At 44.1% G+C, this 24,418-nt stretch overlaps 1 protein-coding gene across 11 annotated transcripts in view; it reads left to right on the forward strand.

The window, feature by feature from the left end:
* Positions 1-24,418, forward strand: part of AKAP13 (A-kinase anchoring protein 13) — a 313,801-nt gene that overhangs the window by 230,325 nt on the left and 59,058 nt on the right. For 5 of the 11 annotated variants that reach the window (XM_032842356.1, XM_032842358.1, XM_032842357.1 and 2 more), the window contains exons 11-16: positions 3,239-3,609; positions 6,019-6,072; positions 9,455-9,520; positions 11,333-11,525; positions 14,808-14,916; positions 22,289-22,417. In XM_032842356.1, coding sequence (XP_032698247.1) covers positions 3,239-3,609; positions 6,019-6,072; positions 9,455-9,520; positions 11,333-11,525; positions 14,808-14,916; positions 22,289-22,417 — 922 coding nt within the window. The remainder of the gene's footprint in view (positions 1-3,238; positions 3,610-6,018; positions 6,073-9,454; positions 9,521-11,332; positions 11,526-14,807; positions 14,917-22,288; positions 22,418-24,418) is intronic. The other 6 variants (XM_032842366.1, XM_032842367.1, XM_032842364.1 and 3 more) reach the window with 5 other exon arrangements.

The raw sequence follows: 24,418 nt of genomic DNA on the forward strand, positions 1-24,418 counted from the left end.
GAATTAAAAACAAAGCAGCTCGAGGGTGAGTATATAGTTTCCTAGGACTGCTATCACCAATTACCACAAATTTGGTGGCATGAAACAACAAAAATGTATTCTTTCACGGTTTGGGAGACAGGAGGGCCTACAGTCCATGTACCAGAGGGGCGGCAGCTTTTCCTCGGGAGGCTCTGAGGGAGAATCTCTCCCCGGCTCTTGTCGCAGCCTCTGCTGCTGACCAGCACTCCGTGGACTCAAGCTCTACCTCCCTATGTCTCTCCCCATGTCTCTCCTCTTCACGCAAGGACACAGCTCCTGTGTTGTATGATCTAATCTTAACAAATTACATTTGAGGGGAGGACACACTGAGAAAGCCAAGACATCCTAAAGTCAGTATTTGTGACTGTCTACATTGTTCCTCTCTCTGGAGAGCAGCTCCATGATTGAACGCTTTAAGACGTGCAGGTTAACCCTCGGTAACTTAAAGAGAACAGTTGAGTTTATTTTAAAATATTACCTACCCGATTTTACAGTCTACTTGGTTAAAGCATCATTTAATTTTACAGTGTGGCCCAGTGTAGGGAACACAGGGCTTCGAGATCTTGTCCTTGCAGAGGCTTTTTTTGAAGAGTTTTTTTTTAAAGTATTCATTTAAAGGGGGTGGGGGGAGCAAGAGCACGAGAGGGGAGGGGCTGAGGACGAGGGCGAAGCAGACTCCCTGATGAGCAAGGAGCCTGATGACATGGGGCTCAGCTTGATCCCAGGATCCTGGCCGGCATCATGACCTGAGCCGAATGGCAGATGCTTTTTTTTTTTTTTTTTTAAATAAGATTTCATTTATTTATTTGACAGAGATCACAGGTAGGCAGAGAGGCAGGCAGAGAGGAGGGAAGCAGGCTCCCCACTGAGCAGAGAGTCCTATGTGGGGCTTGATCCCAGAACCCTGGGATCACAACCTGAGATTAACCCACTGAGCTACCCAGGCGCCCCCCCTTTTTTTTAAATAATTATTTTTTACTGTGTTATGTTAGTCACCATACAGTACATCATTAGTTTTTGATGTAGTGTTCCAAGGGTCATTGTTTACACATAACACCCAGTGCTCCATGCAGTCTGTGCCGTCCTTATTACCTATCACTGGGCCAACCCAGTTTCCCACTCCGTCCCACCTAAAACCCTCAGCTTGTTTCTCGGAGTCCATAGTCTCTCATGGTTTGTCTGTCCCTCCGATTTCCACCCTCCTTCATTTTTCCCTTCCTTCTCCTAATGTCCTCCATGCTAGTCCTTATGTTCCACATGTAAGTGAAACCATATGATAATTGACTCTCTCTGCTTGACTTATTTCACTCAGCATAATCTCCTCCAGTCCCGTCATGTTGATGCAAAAGTTGGGTATTCATCCTTTCTGATGGCTGAGTAATATTCCATTGTGTAAATGGACCACATCTTCTTTATCCATTCGTCTGTTGAAGGGCATCTCGGCTCATTCCACAGTTTGGCTGTTGTGGACATTGCTGCTATGAACATTGGGGTGCCTATGGCCCGAAGGCAGATGCTTAACCGACTGAGCCACCCAGGTGCCTGCCCCACCCCTGCAGGGTTTTTTATTTTATTTTATTAATTTTTTTTTTCCCTGCAGGGTTTTTTAAAGATGATGGGAACAGAGCAGGGCAGTTTTAGTTGGAATCAGCCTGAGTTCACGTCTTGGTCCCTGCTCAGTGCCTGTGTACGAGGAGGGCCTGAGAGTCAGTCTGGGTCCCGATGACCCCCACATCTCCCTTTTCATCTCATCCGTCACACATCATTTCAAGAGTAATTAGCTGAGGAAACCAGCTGCCACAGAGTAGAAAAAAACTCCTATAAGCTGGAAGAGATTCAGCCCAAAAGTTGTAGAGAATGATTTTGAAGTGTTAATGTAAACATTTGAAAATACTCTCCTTCTAGAGAATAGGTCTTACTTTCTGTTCAAAAGCCCAAAGGCTCATTAGTTCTCATAATTTTTAAAATCTTTCTCAAAGAACTGTAAGTTTCTTCACTCTTAATTAAAACTTTGAGTAGACTGGCTAATTAGGAAAGTACTGTGAAGGAGGAAAAATAAACCACAGAATGCCTTTCCCTAGTCCCTTCTCCCTTTCCTGGAAGAACACAATAAAATAAAGATGTTAAGACAGTTCAGTGCCCAGATCTGAGAGCATAATCATGCATCTTCTAGATGTTTGTACTTACTTCTGGATAAATTCATCCTTCGAGTCTCAGGATGCTTATCTTTCCCTCACCTGTCACACTCTGTGCTCTGGTGTATGTAGCAAACAGAACGTTGGGCTACTGGGAATCAGAACTGGACTATTAACCCCCTGACACTAGCCAAGAAAAGAACCTTATCACGTGCTCAAGACTCCATTGCCAGGACTGATTATTTTATATGTAATTTGGCTCGATGACACGGCCAGTCCCTAGTGAAATGAGAAAAGGAATAGATTTCTTCCAGGTAGGCATTTAAGGCCAGAATGTGGGCATTTGTGGCAGATTTTAGGTAGGGTCATAAGCTATTCTGTGGTTTTCAAAGGGCCTCTTAAAACAGTTACAGACTTCCTTCGGGAATATTAACTTCAGGTTGACATTATGGCAGCCAAACAGACAACCTTGTTTTTAGTTAAAGCTTGGGGAGGGAATTAAACCTAATAGTATATGGATTTAGAGTTTTCATACAGAAGCCCCGGATACATAAGGGTTCTCTTTGTTTCAGTTGGTGGTATTGGCCTGTGGAACTGACCTGAACCCGGGTTAGATGTTTTTCCCCTGTAAGAAAGGAATGGTCTGGAGGCACCTGGGTGGCTCAGTAGGTTAAAAGCCTCTGCCTTCAGCTCAGGTCATGATCCCAGGATCCTGGGATCGAGCCCCGCATCAGGCTCTCTGCTCATCAGGGAGCCTGCTTCCTCCTCTCTCTCTGCCTGCCTCTCTGCCTACTTGTGATCTCTGTCGAATAAATAAATAAATCTTAAAGAAAAAAAAAAAAAGGAATGATCTGTGTACCTACCTCCAGTAAGAGGGTGGAGAGAGTACAGACCTCGACCACCCTTCATCGGGAACTCTCTAAATCCGACTGGGACTGTGCTTTCAAAAAGAAAACACCTGTTTGATGCCAACTGTGATCTTGCCCATCCTGCCCACTCTGCAGCCGCTGTGAAGCCACTGCGGGGTCGGCAGTAAGGAGGCCGTGCCCTTTCCAACTGTGGGTGTTTTCTCTCTTTGACAGCCAGAGGAAGAGCCGCTGGTCTGTGACATCACCGGATCCAGTTCGTCCACCGACGACACCGCTTCCCTGGATCGACATTCTTCTCACGGCAGTGATGTGTCCCTCCCCCAGATTTCAAATTTGAACAGGTCCAGAGATCAGCAGGGTCTTGACGGCTTCTACAGCCATGGCGTGGGAGCTGAGGGTCGAGAGAGCGAGGGCGAAGCTGCCGGCTCAGGTGAGATGGAGGAGGAGGAAATGGACAGCATCACCGAGGTGCCCTCGAACGGCTCTGTGCTGAGGAGCTCCATGCGCTCCCTGTCCCCTTTCCGGAGGCACAGCTGGGGTCCTGGGAAGAACGCGGCCAGCGATGCAGAAATGAACCAGCGCAGGTGAGGTGGACCCGGCAGGGCTGTTGGTTTCGTTTCTCGATGTCCGCTTGCGTTTGATTCTGTGATTTTGTGTTGTCGTGGTAAAAGAACTTAGACACCATGGTACGGAAGAAAGCAGATGGGCTTTGGAGTCAGGAGAACCTGGGTTCAGACCCCAGCTCGGTAACTCACTATATAGATAAACTTGGGCAAGTTACTTGACCCCTCTGAGCTTTAATTTTCTCATCTGTAAGTATTTGCAAGAGTATTTGCAAGAATAAGTATTGCAAGTGAAATAGGCCTGTTACGTGGCGAGTGTTTAATAAATGCTAACAGTCATTCAGGCCAGATCTGTTAATAACATTTATAGATTAAAAACTTGTGGAAGGGAATAGTGTCCTGTTGACTTTGAATTAAAAAGCAAACATGAGGTCTCAGCCTCAACACCATCTGTTTTCTTTTTTTTTTTTTAAGATTTTATTTATTTATTTGATAGAGATCACAAGTAGGCAGAGAAGCAGGCAGAGAGAGGAAGGGAAGCACGCTCCCCGCTGAGCAGAGAGCCCGATGCGGGGCTCGATCCTAGGACCCCGAGATCATGACCTGAGCTGACGGCAGAGGCTTTAACCCACTGAGCCATCCAGGTGCCCCTACACCATCTGTTTTCAAAGTGCTTCCCAGAAATTGCGGTCCATTTCTTAATGCAGAATGTTTGGACGGAGTCTGAATGATTATTTAATCAGTAAGCGAGCTTACGAATCATTCGGTATCATTGGATGGTTGGTATTTCTCCATGTACCCTCCAGTCCTCGGGGGCGTGCGTATGTTGACCCCGTGTCAGACCTTCCATGCGGAAGCAGGCTGGCAGGAGGTAGTTTGGAGTCGGCCTCTGACCATAGGCTGCTTTCAGGAATTTAAGCAGACGGCTTTCAGTCTAACGACCAAGTGCCGTGATGCCTGCTATACGTACCAAGTTGTGCTTCCACCCCAGCTACTTTCCAGCTGAAGAAAGGCAGCCAAGGGAGCAGGCTGATGGTGTGAACACAGGTGATGTGACAAACTCACCTGGAGCGGTTATGGCTTTTTCTCTTTTTTAATTCGCTGACCTGCCTCCTCATAACGTCGCTCCGATTTCAGAGCTGTAGGTAGACTCTGAGGGCACTTGCCCCCTCGCTTATTCTTTTATCCCACCAACACATACTGAACGCCGGCCCCGTGCAGGGCATTTCTAGGTTCTGGGGACACAGGTGAATGAGCCACAGTCCCTGCCTTCGTGGAGCTCACAGCGATGCCTTACACTTGGCTCATGTGCTACTCTTCTCAGACTTGTTTCACAACAGACTGTCCCTGTGATTTTCCAGTCCTCTCCCCAAGTCAGGTGGCATTGTCTGCAGGTTCACAGATGAGACAGGTGTAGGTGGTTGATACCACTTACCAGTAACTAGGTTCCTCGTCTCCTAGTTAAGTGCTCTTTCTGTGATTCCATATTATTCTCTGATAGAGTTCAGGAGCTGCCCTGAAAAATCAGCAGTTGCTTTTTCTGCTGGGTAGTTTTTATGTACATTTGAAAGCATGGATTGTATAAAAAGCCATTTCTAAAAGCTTTCCTTCCCAGCTTTATTCACACTATATTTTAAAAAAGCATTCACACCAGTTAAAAAAAATAAGCCAGGATGTGGGGAATGATCCCTATAGCCAGAATTCCCTTCCTGAAGCAAAAGCAGTCTCTTGACATACTGTCAGGATGCTAACGGCATCCAGAAATGGGGGTTTGTTCTAAACACAATCCCCTTTTCTTTATAACCCGCTATGGGTTCTTTTGCCGTGACTTTGATTTCAGAGCTGGCTTGACTGTGGCTCCTGTAGCTCAGATGAGGAAATTAAAGCTCAGACTGAGTGATTTGTCCCAGATTACATGGTGCTCTTAAGACCAAGCGAAGACTAGAGCCCTATCACCTAATTACTCCTGTGTGCAGCCCGTGTAATATCTTGGCCGCTCCCATGTGAGCCTAGCCTTGGTAGTCCCCTTGCACCACCGCCCCAGTGCCTCTGGAGATGAGGGAAGGACTTGAATGAGTTTGATGCTTATAGCCTTGTCTGCATATTATATGACCTGAATTTTAAAGTCTTAAGAAAATCCTTTGAACGCTTTAGATGGCCTTTTTTTAATCCTTTTATAATTTAATAAACCTCTGTCATCTGATTAACTCTTTGGAACAAGGAGGAAGCAGAGTAACCCTCCCCAGAAATTGTCAGGCCGTCAGGCCTTTGTGGTTTGTCTCCTCCTCCACACTCTCTCGTCCCCTGCCTTCCTGTACTGTTTCTCTGAGTGGCTTGTGTCTCCCCCAAGCCTGTGATGTCTGTGTGCTTCATGCGTTTGTGTCCATTTGTTTCACCTCAACACTGACCTCTTCCACCATTCATTTTCAGTTCATTGCGAGTTCTGGGGGATGTTGTCAGGAGACCTCCCATTCATAGGAGAAGGTACAGAGTTCACTAACTTGATGGACTAACTGTGTTGCCTCTGAGCTTCTACTAACAAGCATCTCATTTTGCTTGATCCATGATTAAAACCATCTTTTACAATAAAGTCACGTCTGCTTCAGGCAAATAAAGTAGAGGTATTTATTAATTGCTGATGTCCATTTGCATATGAAATGGTTTTGTGAGTGAAATTTTTTCCTATTCTATTTTTATCTTTAAAGGAAACTTTTGTTAGTGTTTTTTCCATCTTGTACTTACTGATGTTCAGGTCACTTTGATAATAGGGGCTCCCCAACTGTCCCTAGGAGAATTCAGACACGTTGATTGTGCCTGACTAGTGGACTCTGGGGAGTGCTTTTTCTTCCCCTTCCCACCCCCCAAAAAGGGGGAAGAACTGGAAAGAATTGTGAGCTGACACACAGGCCCTAACACATTTTCAACACATTCTGGGCCCCCTGATCATCTCTACTCCATTGTTGATGTAGTCATTTCTGAAAAGAAGTAAGAGTCATCAGCTTATCTCCCAGTAATTCCTTAATTATTTTTTGTCAGGTAACATTTTAAAGCTAACAATTAGTAACTTATGAACTGCAAAGTCATTTCTACTCCAAAAATGCCGATTTGCTTTTCAGATGCTGAGTTTTACTGTGTTCAGAAATCGCCACTAATGACCTTTCCTTTCATTATTTGGGGGGCGGAATTCAGAAATCCCAAAACGACAGTGGAGTTACACATAGCCTCTCATATTGGGAGACATCTGTAAAGCGATGTTTTCAATTCTGAGCCGAAGCTCTTCCTTGGGAAGCTGGCAGGTAGTGGTCCTCCCCGTTTCGTCTTTTTCCAGTGGGTTCCTCCTCGAATCCCAGATTTCAGGCGCAGAATTGAATTCAAATACAAATACCCCGTGAATCTCAGGTGATCGTAACTCGGTTGGGTTGTTCTCCCAGGGGAACAAGTCGTTAAATCCCTTTTCAGTAGAAGCCTTGAACCCTTGAGAGATCTAGTTGCCTCTCCCGTCAGGCTCTTCACTAGGAACGTACTAGAAGCCTGCACTCGTTGACAGTGGAAGGTGGCGGGTTGCTGGATGCCGTCCCACTGAGCACACAGAGCTTCACAACAGCAGCAGACTCCACTTCACCCTTAGTCATTTTATTTTATTTTATTTTTAAAGATTTTTATTTATTTGACAGACAGATCACAAGTAGGCAGAGAGGCAGGCAGAAAGAGAGAGGAGGAGGAGGCAGGCTCCCCGCTGAGCAGAGAGCCCGATGTGAGGCTCGATCCCAGGACCCTGGAATCATGACCTGAGCCGAAGGCAGAGGCCTTAACCACTGAGCCCCCCAGGCGCCCCAACCCTTCGTCATTTTAATGCAGGAAGAATGTGAAGTATAATTTAAAATTCTGTATGAAGCTTAGCTAGTAAAACTGGAACATTCCCACAATTGTTAAAAGGTGGAGAGCAGGATATTTGTGGGTTGTTTGTTGTGTGTGTGTGTGTGTGTTTGTTTTAAGAATCTGGTATTTTCTAAATCTCAAAATGAGGCCAGAGAACCTTTAAATGTTGCCCCCAGTAATAGAGGAATTAAGGAGATTGGAGGATGCTCTCTTAAACACTCTCGTGATAGGAGTTCTCTGCTAGAAGGAAGGGCGGGTCTGCAGCTTCCTTCCTGCAGCCTTAGGACCCCCGTCATGTCCTCCTCCTGTCTCCCTGTCGCTCTCCATTCTCTTCATCCTAAATGTCACCCTGTTCTCGCACATCGTTATCGTTTTCTGAGAGTAAAGGGATGTTTAAATCTGTAGGAGAGTTTTTTTTTTTTTTAATGATAATTTGGTAATGTATGTTCAGTTCCTGATTTACCATGTTGTGTTTTGAATAAGTTGGATATCTTTAAAAATTTTATTACGGTTTAGAGATTCAAAATGAAGTGAATAATTTCAGAGAATGGCCTTCTTAGTCTCGTGTGTGTTTTAAAATTATATCAAGACTTGCTTACTCCACACAAGCAAATTACAAGTCAGTCTGATTTTGCTTATCAGACTGGAAATGTGTCTTAAATGCTAATTTTTCCTTTCTGCTTCTGCCCTTGAGCTTTGTGCTATTTATTAATTTAACCTGATTTTAAGTGTTTTACTATTTAAATTATTTTTAAGTGCTATGATTTTTAAAGATTTACTTTTAGAAGGCTCATAGGGGTAGTTCTTCTCTTTATTTTCTCACCACCTTCCTTGTGTCTTTTCCTCTGCCAGAAAACCCCCACTTATCAAAACAAAGTTACTAAATATATTCAAGGTATTCGAGTGGTTTGGGGTCTGTACATCGTCCCATTTGCAGGATTCCAGAGAGACTTGAGGGGGTGTTACTGTCCTTCCTCCTTCTGAAAACAAAAACACATCACTTAAGAGTTTTAAGGCCCCAAATAGTAGCAGTGTATTTTTAAACTGATTTTTGATTTGTCAGTCAAAAATCCTGACCTATGGAGGCAGTTCCCTTTACAGAGTACCTGAAGTTTTGAATTGGTAATTTTTTTAGCTGGTTATATTTACATGGTATTTCCAGCCCTAGATTTTCTGTCCCTCCCACTTGAGAGTAAATAGCAGTGCCAAGATAAAGTAGATGATCAAACGGAGTATTTTATTTTGTTTTTTTTAATCTTGTGGGGGGAAATGGATGCAAACCTAAAATTAAGACACATTTCTAACTCTGTTCCATAGAATTCCTTTTCTTTTGAATAACATACATGCCTTCATTATCATTAAAATACAAGGAAATGTGACCATTGTGATGTGGTGAATCTTCATCCCAAGAGCTTAGTGAGTAGGGTTTAAAGACGGCTGTGAGTGTTGATAAGGTACCCTTTTGAGGAAAGACTCCTGAGCCATCTGGCTTAGACGGACCCTTACTGGAAACGAGAAGAAAACCGATGACCCAGTGAGCCTACCCCATTGCAATCTGTCATTGTCCATTTTAGTCAAGGGGCACTTTAGTGTAGTCAAGGATTCTCACCGTAGCCACTGAGGTCTGAGAGTGGCATGTTGGAGCGCACAGAGAGATGGTCTCCGGTGGTGGGGACACCCCTGACCTGTGGAGGGGGTGCTACGGGTAGAGTGGGTTCTTTGTTCAAAGTTGTTACCCTGTAACGAACTGACAGAGACATGTCCAGCACATGGTCTAGATGGGTGTTAGTAGGGCAGTTTTAAGTTTCTGTGGTTTTTGCTCTATCTAGCCTTCTTCTGAATTCTAAATGTTACCTTCCTTATTTTTTGATGATCAGATAAATCCATCTGTCTGTAACTATGGCTTTTCTTTTCAAACCCAATAACCCTGTCCCTGTTTCCTCTTTTCTCCCTCCATTTCTGTTTCTGCCTTTGATGTCCTCCCCAGTATGAGCTGGTGTCCCTCTGGTGTGCACTACTCTGCTGCCCTGAGTGCTGACTTTAATTACAGAAGGTATGGTATCGTTCCATGTCCAGCCACCAAAGGGGGAGTCCCAAAACATGGCACCTGGGCTTTTGGCTGGGAGCTTGCTTCTGTGTGGCTACAATGCATATGACAGCCCGCTTTGCCTGTGAGCACGGTGTTGAGTTGCCTCTGCTATGGGCATCACTAATCCATTTGAAGGGGCACAGACTAGGAGGTAGATGGCGTACCCTGATGCATCCTGCTTATCTCCAGTGGCTGTAGATTTGGTGTTTTCTGCACAGACTTGTATCTGGTATGGTAGACCACTTCTCTCTTCGTTTTTGCTCTGTCCTGATTCCCAGAACCTGGGGATTCCCATATCCTGACAAAAACCATGACAGAAGCAAGGCAGCCAATAAGCGCACTTACTTCTGTTGTGTTTCCAAATCCCCCCTCTCTTTAGGTTCCAAATTCACAGATTCCTCACTGTTTCATATTCTCTCAACTAAGCAGACAGATTAATTACTAAAACATTTTCAGGATTAAGTTTTGTGGGTAATGATAGGCTGGTTTCTCAGGCTTTACAAACAATTCACAATAGAAAACTAAATTTCTTCTTCATTTAGCGTGTCTCCTTATCCCTGGGACTGCTAATGAGTTTCACAGAGACACATTTACTTGTACTTAATCATGACTTCTATTGTCATATTGAAATAAGAAAAACAAAATCTATTGTTTAAGTGACCCACTAGAGAAAAATAGAAGCATATGGTTTCAGTTCATAATAAGTAATTTTATGAAATATAAAAAGCAAATCGCAAGCGCTCTGGATTGGCGTTCATGAATTATTTGTAGAATTAACTGTAGAGTTTGAGCACAGATAGCTGAATAGCGTCCATAGACCTTCAAATGCATTTCCACCTGCTTGTAACTGAGGACGTGGTCGGCTCCAGCTCTGTTTTGCTCTCTTGCTTATTGGAAAGCAGTTCCCACTGCGAATGTAGCAGGTGTGGGTTATCCTGGCTAGCAGCCCCGCAGCAAGGTAGATACTCGGCTGACTGCTGTCTCTGGTCTCCTGCTCACAAAACACATGCTTTCTTCACTCTGCCGACCACAACATCATTATTCCAGGGATCACAGGCCCTAAATTTGCCCCCTTTTGGGGTCAGTATCAAAACCAAAAAATTAAATTAAAACTCTTAGACTTAGCAGCTTTTTACCATTCGTTTCTTAAGGTGGCCCATGCACCTGTCTGCAACTCACAGTTCTCAGGAAGCCTGTCCAGTATTTAGTGGTTGACCGGCCAGATGTGCACAAATGATGCTCCTCGTAAGACCACTCGGGTCTCTCGGGTGGGCACACACTGAACTAGTAAAGGTCAGCTAGCCTGTAGTTGAAGGTAAAGTTGTAATGGTCCACGTAACTGACACAAGGGCAAGTCTGGGTGTCCCCATTCAGCTTCTGAGAGGGACTGAGGCGCCGGTTTTCTCTGTGCCATTTAACTCTTTGGTATTAGCTGCGTTAGATTTTTGCAAAGATGAATTACATCAGATCAAGGAAAAACCCACACATAAATGAAAGTTCAGTAAGATAATATGGTCTGTCCAGATGGTATATTGAAAAAAATCTGGAGAAAATGACCTTAGATGGTCACCGTTTGAGCAGGTTGAATGAGGAAAGAAAATCTAAATGCAGCCTCTCTCAGTGGGGGGAAGGTAGGCGGCGCTCGTTTGCGCCAGGCCCTTGTCAATAGTTTTGCTCGATGACATAGAAATAATACACCCCTGAAGCAATTTCTTATCCTCCTTCCTTCCTGAGACTCGGAAATAGAATGAACTAACTCCTTCACTCTGTGTTCAGTTTCAGCCTAGAAGGCTTGACAGGAGGAGCTGGTGTCGGAAACAAGCCATCTTCATCTCTAGATGTGAACTCCTTAAACACCAAAGAGCTCAGGCACCCTTTTGGTGGTGAAGAAAGGGGTGACTCTTTGATGTCACTTTCAGAAGAGGATCTGGAATCAGGCCAGAGAGAGCACAGGATGCTTGAGCAGCAGGTAAGGCTGAAGTGGGTTTATACCTCTAATTTGGAAAAACTCACTTTACTTCCCTAAATGTGTCCTCACATTAGGAACAAAGAAAGCAAGATTTACTATAAGGCTCGTGGCTGTGATTGCTTACGCATTTATAATACACTCATCTAGCGCAAGGCAAGTTTTTAGCACTTAATGCTAATTCAAGAATACCATTAATCTGCATTGACTTAAATATTCTGTCAAAGCAGACTTTTTTTTAAATTGGTAAAGTACCCAGGATATTAATTTGAATTTTTCCTTCTTATCTGAGGACTTCTTTTATCATCCCAATAGTAAAATGAGTCTTGAAGTGTGTTACACAACATTGTTAAATTTACTAATTTTTCAAAAACCTATCCCTTCCTGGGGGGAAAAAAAATCTTATTCTTTGTCTTCTCACACTGCCTAGGAAATGGCTGTTTCTTTCTCTCTGCTTCCTGTCACCATCAGACTTTTTCAGAGAGCATCCTGATGCCCTCTTCTTGCCTGCCACAGGCACTCACCTGGAGCTCCCTCTTGGAGGGCCTGGCCTTCCTCGAAGCCAGTCGGATGACCTTCCCAGTGCTGTCCCCTCTAGGCCCTCCCTTCCATCACTCACCACCCGGGGCAGGTCCTCAGGGAGTTTCCCTTGAGAACTGGAATCACATGGTTTTAGATTTTGGCAGATTTTTGCTGCCCGTCCTTTATCCTCCTCTTGGGCCAAGGGGACTCTCAGTTGATTTCTAGGAGGATTCTGTGATACATGTGCAAATGAAATGTTTCTAATTACACAGACAACAGAGTTAAACACCTGTCTTTGTGTAGGTGACTGGAGTTTTAGGTAGAAATAGAATGAAACATTTCTAATTAAACCAATCCAAGTGTTGAACAGCCTGTTCTTTGAATAGGTGACTTGGGGTTTTATGTACTCAGTTCATGTTTTGTTATACCCCACTACATAGCAGTGATATGACCAAAGAGAAATTGGGCACTGGAGGATTACCTTAATAGTGAGTATGTTACTTATGTGAAGGTCCAAGAGAATTTCAGCCAGATGAAAATCAAATTGGAGGCCCAAAGGAATTTTGCCCCATTATCTCCTTTCCCCACCACATGTGTCTTCTGAGCCTGATACTTTAGAAAAAGTTAAGAAAAATAACAAGAAGATAGTGACTAGGGACACCTGGCTGGCTCAGTCAGCGGAGCATATGACTCTTGATCTCGGGATTGTGAGTTCGAGCCCCATATGGGGTGTAGAGACGATTAAAAAAATGAACCTTTTAAAAAATAAATTTTTTTAAAAGAGCATGGAGAATATATTTATTGAGGCAAATGATTTAAATTTATTCAACCTGATGGTAAGAGAAAGAGGGAGTGAAAAATGGAAACAGTTATTTCAGGACTTGCCAAGGGCATCTTTGGTAAGTGGAGACTCTGAAGAGTAAACCGCATTTCACGTGAATAGAATCCTTTGGAAGTCCATTGTAAGACCGGGCAAAATACCAAACTTGGGGATTTGTGAACAGAACCCTAGACTTAGGGCCTGGATGTCCCTTCAGATTCTGCATAAGCCCATGTGTGAGAACTTCACGCCCATTTGAAGCGACTCGCCTGAGGCCTCATAACTGGCCACTGGCTGGACAGTATTAGTCTCAGAATTCTTGGCTGTTAGTCTCCCTGGTTTTTTTCCCACATTTTTGAAGTAAAGGAGTTTTAATGAGGAAATGGGGACATTTTAATTTTCTTAATAGTGTTTATGTAAAACCTTTTCTGAAACGCATATTGGTAGAAATTGGAAAGAGGATCTCTGTCCAATTAACTTATCTGTTAGTAAGTGATGTCAGTTACCACTAAAGTCTTTCTAAAAGGGCTTTTCTGATTTAGTCTTCTAGCTGAAGTTGATGACATTTTCGTGTTTTCTGTGCTTAGTAGCCTTCCTGGAACTCTCTGCTCACCCACACTTTTTGTCTTGTGTGCAACCTCAGAGTGGGTATTTGAGCTCTGGTATCTCTGATCTGGACAAGTTGCCTGCAGCCAGCTTCCTGCTGAAGGTCTGTCTGCCTTTCACTGACGTCATTTCGCAGACCTCACAGTTGTACTTGAAACATAGCAACTGTTTGCCTCAGACTCCATGGTTACACATGGAACAAGTTTTTAAATAATCAGAAGTCTTTGGCGCACTTGAGTTGAATCATGGTAGTAACACATTTTCATTACCTCTCTTTGAGCATGTGCAGGTTTTAAGCTTCCTGTGAAGGGAGGGGGTTCATGACAAAGTTAGATAACAATTCTAAATGGCTCTCTGAAAACAAAAGGAGAGGGAGCCCCTCCACCACTGGAAGAGTGCTGGCAAACACTGGGGTGAACTGTCCCTGTAGGGTTAGAATTCCAGGGGCTTCTGCTGTCGGTTGCATTACGTGGGCTTGAAGCTGCTGTGAATTTACTGAGGGAGGTAAATTGCCAGGTTTCAGCCCCCCTCTTTTTCTTGTGGAAGTAGTCTAATCTTAGAAGAGGAAATGAAAGAGATTTAGGCTTCTTCCCAGATGTGCAGCTGCCTTGCTCTTGATCTTAAAACACTTTTCACTTGCAGCTCTGTGTCCAACTTGTTAAAATCAGAAAATAATATTACTGATATCCCACTGTATCTCTAGAAAGGATATTTAGGTTTTTGAAGAAAAAGAACTACTGTATGTAGTTCAATATTTCCAGTGAAGTTATTTTTGTCTGATGATGCAGCAGATGTTTACTAGGCACGTACTAAGTTTATTTTTTTTTAAAGATTTTATTTATTTATTTGACAGAGATCACAAGTAGTCAGAGAGGCAGGCAGAGAGGGGGGCGGGGAGCAGGCCCCCTGCTGAGCAGAGAGCCCCTTGCGGGGCTTGATCCCAGGACCCTGGGATCATGACCTGAGCCAGAGGCAGAGGCTTAACCCACTGAGCCACCCAGGCGCCCCAGCACGTACTAAGTTTAAAACATCAGTGTTGTGAGGGATATGAAACCACTGTACAGGATGGCTGCTCCCGTGATTCCCATTTTACAGAGAAGAAGAGTAAGGTTCCTGAAAGCTGAATAACTCCTCTGAAGCTGAGCAGCCCCTAAGTAGGGGGGGCAGACTCGAACCCGGTGAGTCTGACTGCAGAGCCTGTGCTGTTACCCTCCTGTGTACTGCCTCCTGTTCCTGGGCTGGGCTGGAAGGTGCAGCTCTTTGCTTCTCCAGAAATAATGAGAGCCCGTATTTAGAACCTGTTCTTCAATTTTGTTTTGTTTCGCTTTACTTCACAGGCATGTCACAGAGCTAAACAACAGGGATTCAATTACTGTACATCAGCCATTTCCTCTCCACTAACAAAATCCATCTCATTAATGACAATCAGCCATCCTGGGTTGGACCGTAAGTATATTACTTTTTTTTTTTTATTAAGTATATTTTAAACACTTTCTCTATCATTTGAAGACCCTGGAATGTTACCTTTCAAAATTTGCCTGCCTCTTCTGAATGGCTCATTTAAATAGAAAAGGTAACAGTTCAGTTTTAGGGAATTTCCTCCTTTTGCCACCTAAAAATCTCTTTTATACATTAAAGGCATTATAGTCTTGGGCCTAAACGTAACACAGATTTCTTTAAACTTTTTATTTTGAAGTAATTTCGGACTTTAAAAATAGTACAAGAGTGCAAAGAATTACCACGTTTGGGGACTTAAAATGTTATCATAACCATAACCTGGAGTCCCCCAAGTGTTATTTATATGTGTGTGTGTGTGTGTGTGTGTGTATGTGTGTGTGTACACACACATATGTATACATATATGTATATATTATATAAAAGTCATAACTTTTTATCAATCTCTCTTTCTCTATCACTTTAAAGTGTTTTTCTGAAACACTGGAGAAGAAGTTATAAACAATGCCGTTATGTCAGAAAGATACTCTGTTCTATTACCGTAGTACAGTTACCCAATATTAATTTCCTGACCTCTTCAAAAATGTCAAGCTCATGAAGGACGAAGAAAGACAGAGGTACACTTTCAGTTGATTAAGCATGTGCCAAAAGGATTACATCTGCAAATGATGAAGGGCGCCCTGTGCAGGTTTTGGACCCATTGGCTGGGGAAGTGAGATAGACGTTTGACACCCGTCAGCAGGGGCCTTTGCAAATAAAGGTGCTCAGAAACACTCGAATTGGATCTAAGTATTTGCCATGGAAACACAGCTTGTTCTTTGAGAAACCCCACCTTTTTGTTTTATTTTTTAAATCTTGGTTTCTTTTTTTCCATGAGTAGTTACAGTTTGAGATCATGATTTAATATTTAAATGCTCATTAAAGGGAGAGTGGTCCATTATTTGCTGAAAGACTGTGTGTTCAGGAGGCTGAGACAGAGGGAATAAATAAATTCTGTGGTGTTTCTGGGGCTTCTTCAGTGTCCCCAGATATAACTCATCTTAAAAGAGTTGGGGACGGAAGCAGCTGCCCTGCATTAGGGAGATGTTCTGGCTCAGTGCATGACTTACTGCAGGCCTCATCTTTTTAATTTCCGCACTGGAATTAAGACATAATTGATGATTCTATTAACCTTGTCCTCGTTTTCATGATGAGTACTTCTGGCCTGTTTGGTGTGCCTACTGATGACGTGTTCTCAAAGATGCAGGCGTGACCCCACAGGACTGCAACTGGGATAGCTTTCCCCATGTTTGTTTGGGTTTTGGTTTTGTTTTGATTTGGCTTTGGGTTAGAGGTTTAGCTGGTATAGAACGAAAATCATTATAACGAAATAGTTAACACTGGATTTGGTAAGCCTGGAGTGCTGCTGGAGCTCAAGAGCCAAACACAGACAGGAAGGCGGTCTTAAGGGAGACATTTCAGCTCTGTGTAGCCTCCGTCCATGACTAGCAAGTGCGGTGTCATGGCGGCAAGTCTACTCCCATAGCAACAGATACCCAACACCGACAGAATGGGTCCCACTGAGGGATCTTTTTCCTATATTTTGTGACACACTCTTTGCCTCGTGCATGAAACACTTCATTAATTTTTCCTCCAGAAAGCAAGATGGTTTTCGACTGTGTTTTCAGTTGCTAGCCAAACCCTATAAATAATGCGGCTAACTCCTAGAAAACACTGTCCTGGAGCGCCAGGAGTTCTGGCACATGGAGCTTTTCCTCCTGTTGCTGGGAAATGTCCTGCTCCGCTCTCTGAGGGGACTGAAGTGAGTTAGCAGACTGCTGTGGAGAGTAGTGCTCTAAGCCGGTGTTTAACCCTTTGGTCAGAGTAGGGAGCCCTCATTCTAACTCAGGTGGTACATTTCACGCAGGTTTGAGTGATTAAGTCGTAGTTAGCCCCACAATTTCCCTGAGTTAGCATGTGCTGTAATTGGAGGATTAATCAACTCTAATAGCACTGTTTCTCCTTAGTCCCTCCCCATATACATTAAATTAATTTTCCCAAGTGTATTTTTTTTTATTCTGCTCTAGAAACACGATACATTTTTTCACAGATATGAAACTTCTGGCCATTGAACAGAAGACTAAACCTTGTGTCCGTGTGCTCTGCCTTTAAGCGTCAGGGTCGCTGGACAGTTCTCCATTTGCCACAGACTCAGAATCGCTTAAAATCGCATCCCAAATCACTTAAATACTCTGCCTGGTTCATCTCTGGTCATGGTCTTCCTAGCTGAAAGGATCATAACTAACATCTACACTGTGATTTTAAAGCCTTAAAGCATTTGGGACGCCTAAAATGTTTTACCTGATGTTTTATTGTAAGCACACATTTGGTGGCGGTGTGACCTTGGGCTAAATGGTGAAATTCTTTGTGTCAGTTACTTGATTAAACAGGGGTACTAATGTGATAAGGCTTACATGTGCTTTTTACACAAAAAAGCGTACTTCCTGCCTTATAATAAGCAGTTGGTACTGTTACAGAGTGAGTTCACAGTGCCTAGAACAGTGCCAGAGTCTGTCTCTGACCAGCGTGTAAACAGACAAACAAGAACGCCATCCCTCATTGTCTTTAAGTGGTTGTGTCTTATGAGTATGCTTGTCTAGGAACAAAGTACTTTCTAAGATCAACCTTACTTCACTACTTCCAGCTTCTACCCGTGCTGTGTCTTCTTCCTTCAAAGAAATTAGCTGCTTCTGCCACAGCCTTTCACGGCTGTGAACATTTGGGCGTTTCTGAAAATGTATGTCTCCTGAGCCTGTTGTCTGGAATGCCTGTTGGGTCATTTTCTAGAAGAGAAAAATAGAGAAACTCAACATTATTTCCAAGTTGGGATCGTTTTCTGATATGCATTGATGTGGAGGAAAATCCTGAGTAAAGCTGGTGACTAATGGATTTCTGTGTCATTTTCTGAAGTGGAAAGTAGACAGGCGACAGCTTTCTTGGGAACCACAATGGGTGGGGAAGCTGTCCTCACTCATGCCTTGGCTGTCCTGTCTTGGGGGGGACATGATGAATGCATCTTGCCAGATGATTTTTTTAGGGAATGGGACTAGCCCTGAAGGGGTACCCGCATCGTGTGGAGAAATGCCTTCAAAGAAACTGCTCCTGGATATGTGTTTGGCCCCATTTCTCCTTCTTGCATCAGAGAGCATGGAATGGAGACCCTCAGCTTGCCAGGAGACATAGATGATTTCTTGGTAGAATTTAAGAATCAGCTTCATTTTTCCATTATTCCAGATGATCCACTTCCAAGAGTATATTTTAAAACATCTCATTGCTTATACTCAGAAGACGCTCACAAACAGTAGAGAAAGTGCTTGGTTGATTGTATCCCCGGAAGGGCCCTAACTACGTTAGTAGTGGTGAGGTTAAAAGGAGAACTGTACCCATTAGATAGATTTTTTAACTCAGAGGCTTTTATTTTTTTTTAAAGATTTTATTTATTAATTTGGCAGACAGAGATCACAAGTAGGCAGAGAGGTAGGCAGAGAGAGAGGGGGAAGCAGGCTCCCCGCTGAGCAGGGAGCCCGATGTGGGGCTCCATCCCAGGACCCTAGGATCATGACCCGAGCTAAAGGCAGAGACTTTAACCCACTGAGCCACCCAGATGCCCCAACCAGAGGCTTTTAATGAGAAATCATTTTCCCTTCGTTTTTCACGGTGTGTTATCACAAAGAATATACATGTTCCACTTATGTTGAGGATACGCCTTAGATTGTTATACAGATAGGTTTTTCCTTATGATCCATGAAATTGTGACAAAAGGGGATACTCTTAGATTTTGTGTAATAAGAGAGCTCATTTTCATTTCCTGAATTTGTTTCACAATTCGAAGTAACTTTAGAAAGCGCTTGAAGAGGGTACTTTACTAGCTGTACTAGGGAGTCACTGCCCATAAAAGCCAGTGTGCGTGTATTTGTGCCAGTAGCCGTCTGATCTGTTACTGATGTCACTGCAGACTGTAGTCTCACATCACTTAGTATTTGTGTGGGTATTGCATTGGTTTAGGGCTTTTTTGTTTCATTTAGGACACCAAGCTTTCAAAAAGCCTGACAGAGGGAAATTCATTTATTACTTTATTTATTCAATACGCATTTGTGTTAGTCTTTGCCAGCCACCAGGCTAGACAGTGATAGGAAAGAGATGAGCTTAGAGGTACGGTTTCTTTCCTCACTACATGCATGCAGAGAAGGGAACCAGATGCATGTAATAGGAAGTGATGAATGCAGCCAATGAAAGAAACATTGGGCTTTCTAGGAGCATCCGACAGGGATGGCTTACTGGGGAGAAGTAATCTCAAAGTTGAGACCAATGGGAGAAGGGGAATTCAGTCGGTGAGTTAGTGGCACGCGTCCTGCAGAGGTATCGTGGTTCCATTCCAGACCACCGCGGTGAGGCAGGTATCACAGTAAAGCAAGTCAGATGAATTCCTAGGCTTTCCAGTGCATATAGAAGTTCTGTTTACACTGTGCTGTAGTCACGTGTGCAGTAACATGTCTAAAAAAACAGTGCACATGCCTAAATTTAAAAAATACCTTATTTCTAAAAATATACTACCATCACCTGAGCTTTCGGTGCGTTGTAGTCTTTTTGCTGGTAGAGGGTCTTGCCTCCACGTTGGTAGCTGCTGAAGGTTGGGATGGCTGTGGCAATTTCTCAAAACAGGACAGCGGTCAAGTTTGCCACAGAGCTGGATTCTTCCTATCATGAACGATTTCTCTATCCTGCGATGCTGTCTGGTAGCATCTTACCCACAGTAGAACGTCTTTCAAAATTGAAGGCTGTCCTCTCAAAACCTCCTGCTGTTATATCAGTTAAGTTAGTGGGATATTCTAAATGCTTTGTTGTCGTTCCAGTAATCTTCACAGCATCTTCTCCAGGAGTAGATTCCATCTCAAAATCCATTTTTGTTGCTCATGCATAAGAAACAACTCCTCATCTGCGGAAGTCTGATTTCGAGATCACAACAGTGCAGTCCCATCTGCAGGCTCCACTTCCAATCCTAGTTTTCTCGCTGTTTCCGCCACATCTGCAGGGACTTCATGAACCCCTCGAAGTCCTCCATGAGGGCTGGAATCAGCTTCTTTCAAACTCCCATTCATGGTGATATGCTGACCTCTTCCCACGAATCACGAATGTTCTTACTAACATCCAGAATGGTGAATCCTTTCTAGAAGGTTTTTCAATTTACTTTGTCCAGATCCACAAGAGGAAATCCTTGTCTGTGGCAGCTATAGTCTTACAAAATGTATTTCTTAAAACAATAAGACTTAAAAGTCAAAATGACTCCTGGATCCCTGGGCTGCAGAAAGGGTGTTGTGTCAGCAGGATGTTATAAAAACAACACGAGTCTCCTTGTCGATCTCCGTCAGAGGTCTCGGGTGACCAGGTGCATTGTCAGTGATCAGTACTGTTTTGAAAGTGTCTTTTTTATGGAGCAGTGGATCTCAAGAATGGGCTTACGATGCTCAGTAAAGCATGTTGTGAGTGGATGTGCTGTTGCGTAGGCTTTGTCGTTCCACTGACAGAACACAGGCAGAGTAGATCTTGCATCATTCTTAAGGACCCCAGGGTTTTTGGAAGGGTCAATGAGCACTGGCTTCAACTTTAAGTCAGCATCTCCATTAGCCTGTCCTTTGAAGCTTTGAAGCCAAGCGCTGACTTCTCTCCAGCTATGAAAGTCCTAGGTGGCATCTTCTTCCACGATAAGGCTGCTTTGTCCACACTGCAAATCCATGGTTTAGTGGAGCCCCCTTCCTGAATGAGCTCGCTGCAGCTTCTCCCTCAGCCCTTGCCGCTTCACTTTGGAGTCTGGTGCTCTGGGGCTGGCTGCCTTCCTTAAGCCTCCTGAACCAAGCTCTGCTAGCTTCAGAATTTTCTTCTGCAGTTTCATCTCCTCCCTGAGCCTTCACAGAATTAGAGAGGGGGAGGGCCTTGCTCTGGATTAGGCTTTGGCCTAAGGGAATGTTGTGACTGGCTTGATCTATGATCCAAACCACTAGAACTTTCTCCATATCAGCAATAAATCTGTTTGCCTTTCTTTATCATTCATGTGTTCAGCAGAGTAGCTCTTTGAATTTCCTTCAAGAACTTTTCCTTTGCCTTTACAACTTGGCTGTTTGACACAAGAGGCCTAGCTTCCACATGCCTTAGCTCAGCCTGCCTCCGCTTCCACGGGCCTTAGTCGCCGCGCTTAATTATATCTAGTTTTTGATTTAAAGTGAGAGTCATGTGATTCTTCCTTTCACTTGAATACTCAGAGGCCTTTGTAGAGTTATTAATTGGCCTACTTTCAATATTGTGTCTAGGAATTGGGGAGGCCTGGGGGGGGGCAGTGGGTAATGGCTGGTCGTTGAAAAGTTTGAAATAGTGCAAGAATTATCAAGACTGCTTATGGACACAGAGGAGCAAGTGCTGTTAGCAGAATGGCGTTGATAGGCTTGTTTGACACTGGGTCACCACAGACCTTCAGTTTGTAAAAATAGCGATGTCTGCGAAGGAAGTGCTGTAAAGTGAGGCACGCCTGGATGTGGAGAGCAAGACAGGGGGACTTGGGGTTCTTGTTGGAGGGCAGTGGGGGGATTTCAGGTGACGGAGTGGATTGACGCAGACCCTTCAGAGAGACCACACTGACATCAGCGCTGGGGAGCGGAGGGGCAAGGATACAGGATCAAAAGGACTGAGCGAAGTGGGACAGAAGCCTTCAAGGGCGGTGCCGGGTTTCTGTTCCGAATAGTTCTTTAGGTGTGAGGTACCCCTTTGCAAACGAAGGCGTGCGGGAGGAGGAGCAGGTGTGGAGGAAAAGAAGAGCCCACTTCCACGCTGGCTCAGTTTGCGCTGCCAGTGGGCATCCCCAGAGGGGAGCAGGGAGGTGACTGTGGCTTGAGCCCAAAGGAGAGCCCTGGGGGAAGGGTGGACAGGTGTGCATCGCCAGTCTGTGGAGTGCACCTTGCACTTTGGGGAGGACAGTGAGTGAGGAGGTTTGGAGTGAGGGAGACTAGCACCGAATGTGAGAAACACTGCTGCTCCAGATGTTTTCACGCTGAAGGAGAAAACTCCAGCTATAAATTATGACCATTAAAAGTAATGGACTTTGGTTTCCTTATTCTAACAAGTAGGTGTCTGTCGGGTGAAGTTTTTAGGCTGTATTGGAACCCTCCATATTCAGAAATTAAGAGGAAAATTAGATACGTTGTTGGCCTAGACGGCCTTTCCTGGAACCAGACGGGCTCAGGACATGATTCTGTTCAGCCTGGTGTGAGGTGCCTTGGTCGTTGTTCGGGAACAGTCTGCGTGCGCTAACGTCTTCTGTGAACCCACTTCCCAGCCCAGCCTCGGATGCAGCCAGCAAGGCGGGTGTCCTTCTCCGTCCGCATCTCTCCACACCTCCTTAAGTCTAAAACCCTTTTCTCTCCTGGCTCTTCTTACTCGAGTGACGAGGAGGAGGCGTTGCCTAGTAAGTAAGCGGCTTCGGTGTCGGTGGCTGTTCTCAGGCTCTGGCCCGTGCTGAGAATGCTGCCAGCTTAGCTGAGAAATCGTCCGGAGACTCTAACCCTTGCACGCTGCCGTTTCTAAATCACTTGACCTCATGCTTCGCTTCGAAAGTTAACCCGGCTGAAACACTGTGGTCTTCTGTGCACCACCTGCGCCGGTTGGCCTGGCGGCCTGACTGCAGGGCACGGGGACGCGTTCCTGTCCCACCTCGGACCCGTGGGTATGAGCACTAACTTCACGGAGCTCTCTGTTGCATAACGTAAATTTCATTTTCCCTTGTTTTGCTTTTTTTGACTTATGGGACATCTGATAGCCACCTGTGGTGTTTAAAACTAATGTTAAACTTTTTCCTTCTCAGCTTTCAGACATGTCTTTAAAAATACCTTTCCCTTGGGACACCTCACTGGCTAGAGCATGTGAGTTTTGATCTCAGGGTTGTGAGTTCGAGCCCCACGGTGGGATAGAGATTGCTTTAAAAAAGAAAGGAAAGAAAGAAAGAAAGAGAGAGAGAGAGAGAGAGAGAGAGAGAGAGAGAGAAAGAAAGAAAAGAAAAGAAAGAGAAAAAGAAAGAAAAGAAAGACCTTTCCTTTGAGGCCACACCCCCATGAGTTAGGAGGTGGGAATTATAGATGATTTCCTTCCTTCCTTCTCTCCTTCGGAACTTTTGTTTTTCAATCCTTTTACTACAGTGTGATTTCAGATTAATATATTCTTCACTGATAATGCCTAGTTTAAAAACTTTATAAGGTATCAGTTTTAGTAAGTTTGGAAAGGAAATGAATTCTCTCCCTTTTCCATGAAAATCGCTGTTTCCGATTATGCAAGATTTCTTGAATTTTTCAGGATTGCTATTTTTAATGGAAAAAATACTTCTATAGTAAAGGTAAATAATGAATTATTTTCTTTTTCTTTTTTTTTAAGATTTAATTTATTTATTTGACAGAGATCACAAGCAGGCAGAGAAGCAGGCAGAGAGAGAGAGAGGGAAGCAGGCTCCCTGCTGAGCAGAGAGCCTGATGCGGGGCTCGATCCCAGGACCCTGAGATCATGACCTGAGCCGAAGGCAGAGGCTTTACCCCACTGAGCCACCCAGGCTCAACCCTGAGTTGTTTTCATTTTATATAACTAATAAGAGTCTCAGGGAATTACAATATTCATATAATTGGACACCCTCATTCCTACCATTGCTGGCCCTACATTTCAGCAGTAAATACGGAAGGTGTCTGTTTATTTAAATATTAAAATTTTATAATTAAGCAATATTAAGCTCAGAGTGACCTCTCTGCATTGTTCTTACAGAAGAGCACCTTACGTATAGTAACGAAGTTTAGTTTCTCTTAACTGGAGGTCTTACTGTACTCAGTCCTTTCTTCCCAATTGAAAGATGTTTGGTAAAATAGGCACACCGTGAGATCTTTACTTTATACCGGTTGTGATAGGAGGGAAGTTGTGAGAACCCACTTACAACTTGGAGCGTTCAGAAATTCTCAAGCCTGTTTCAGCTCAAAGTATTTGTGATAGCCCAGGAAATAGGTCCTAAAACAAAGGTCCCAGTGGCATTTCTTCTACCACTAGTACAAAAAAAAATTTTAAGATTTTATTTATTTGACAGAGACACAGAGAGGGAACGCAAGCAGGGGGAGTAGGAGAGGGAGAAGCAGGTCTCCCACCGAGCAAGGAACCCAACGTGGGCCTCGATCCCAGGACCCTGGGATCACGACCTGAGCCGAAGGCAGACGCTTAGTGACTGAGCCACCCAGGCGCCCCATACACCGTTGTTAATATAAAACGGCACTGGGTATACAGTTAACCCAACGTGATGGAATCAAAAGTATGGAAGCCTGAAGAACCCTTTGAATCAATCAAGCATCTAGCATTCCTCAAAACATGTTCGTTAAACTCAAAAATACCAGTGGGCATTAGGGAGGTGGAGGGGAGAGGAAGAAAAAGAAAGGATTGGTTC

The sequence above is a fragment of the Lontra canadensis genome, unplaced genomic scaffold (genome assembly GCF_010015895.1).
Source record: "Lontra canadensis isolate GAN:19392208 unplaced genomic scaffold, GSC_riverotter_1.0 scaffold128, whole genome shotgun sequence".
Lineage (NCBI taxonomy): Eukaryota > Metazoa > Chordata > Mammalia > Carnivora > Mustelidae > Lontra > Lontra canadensis.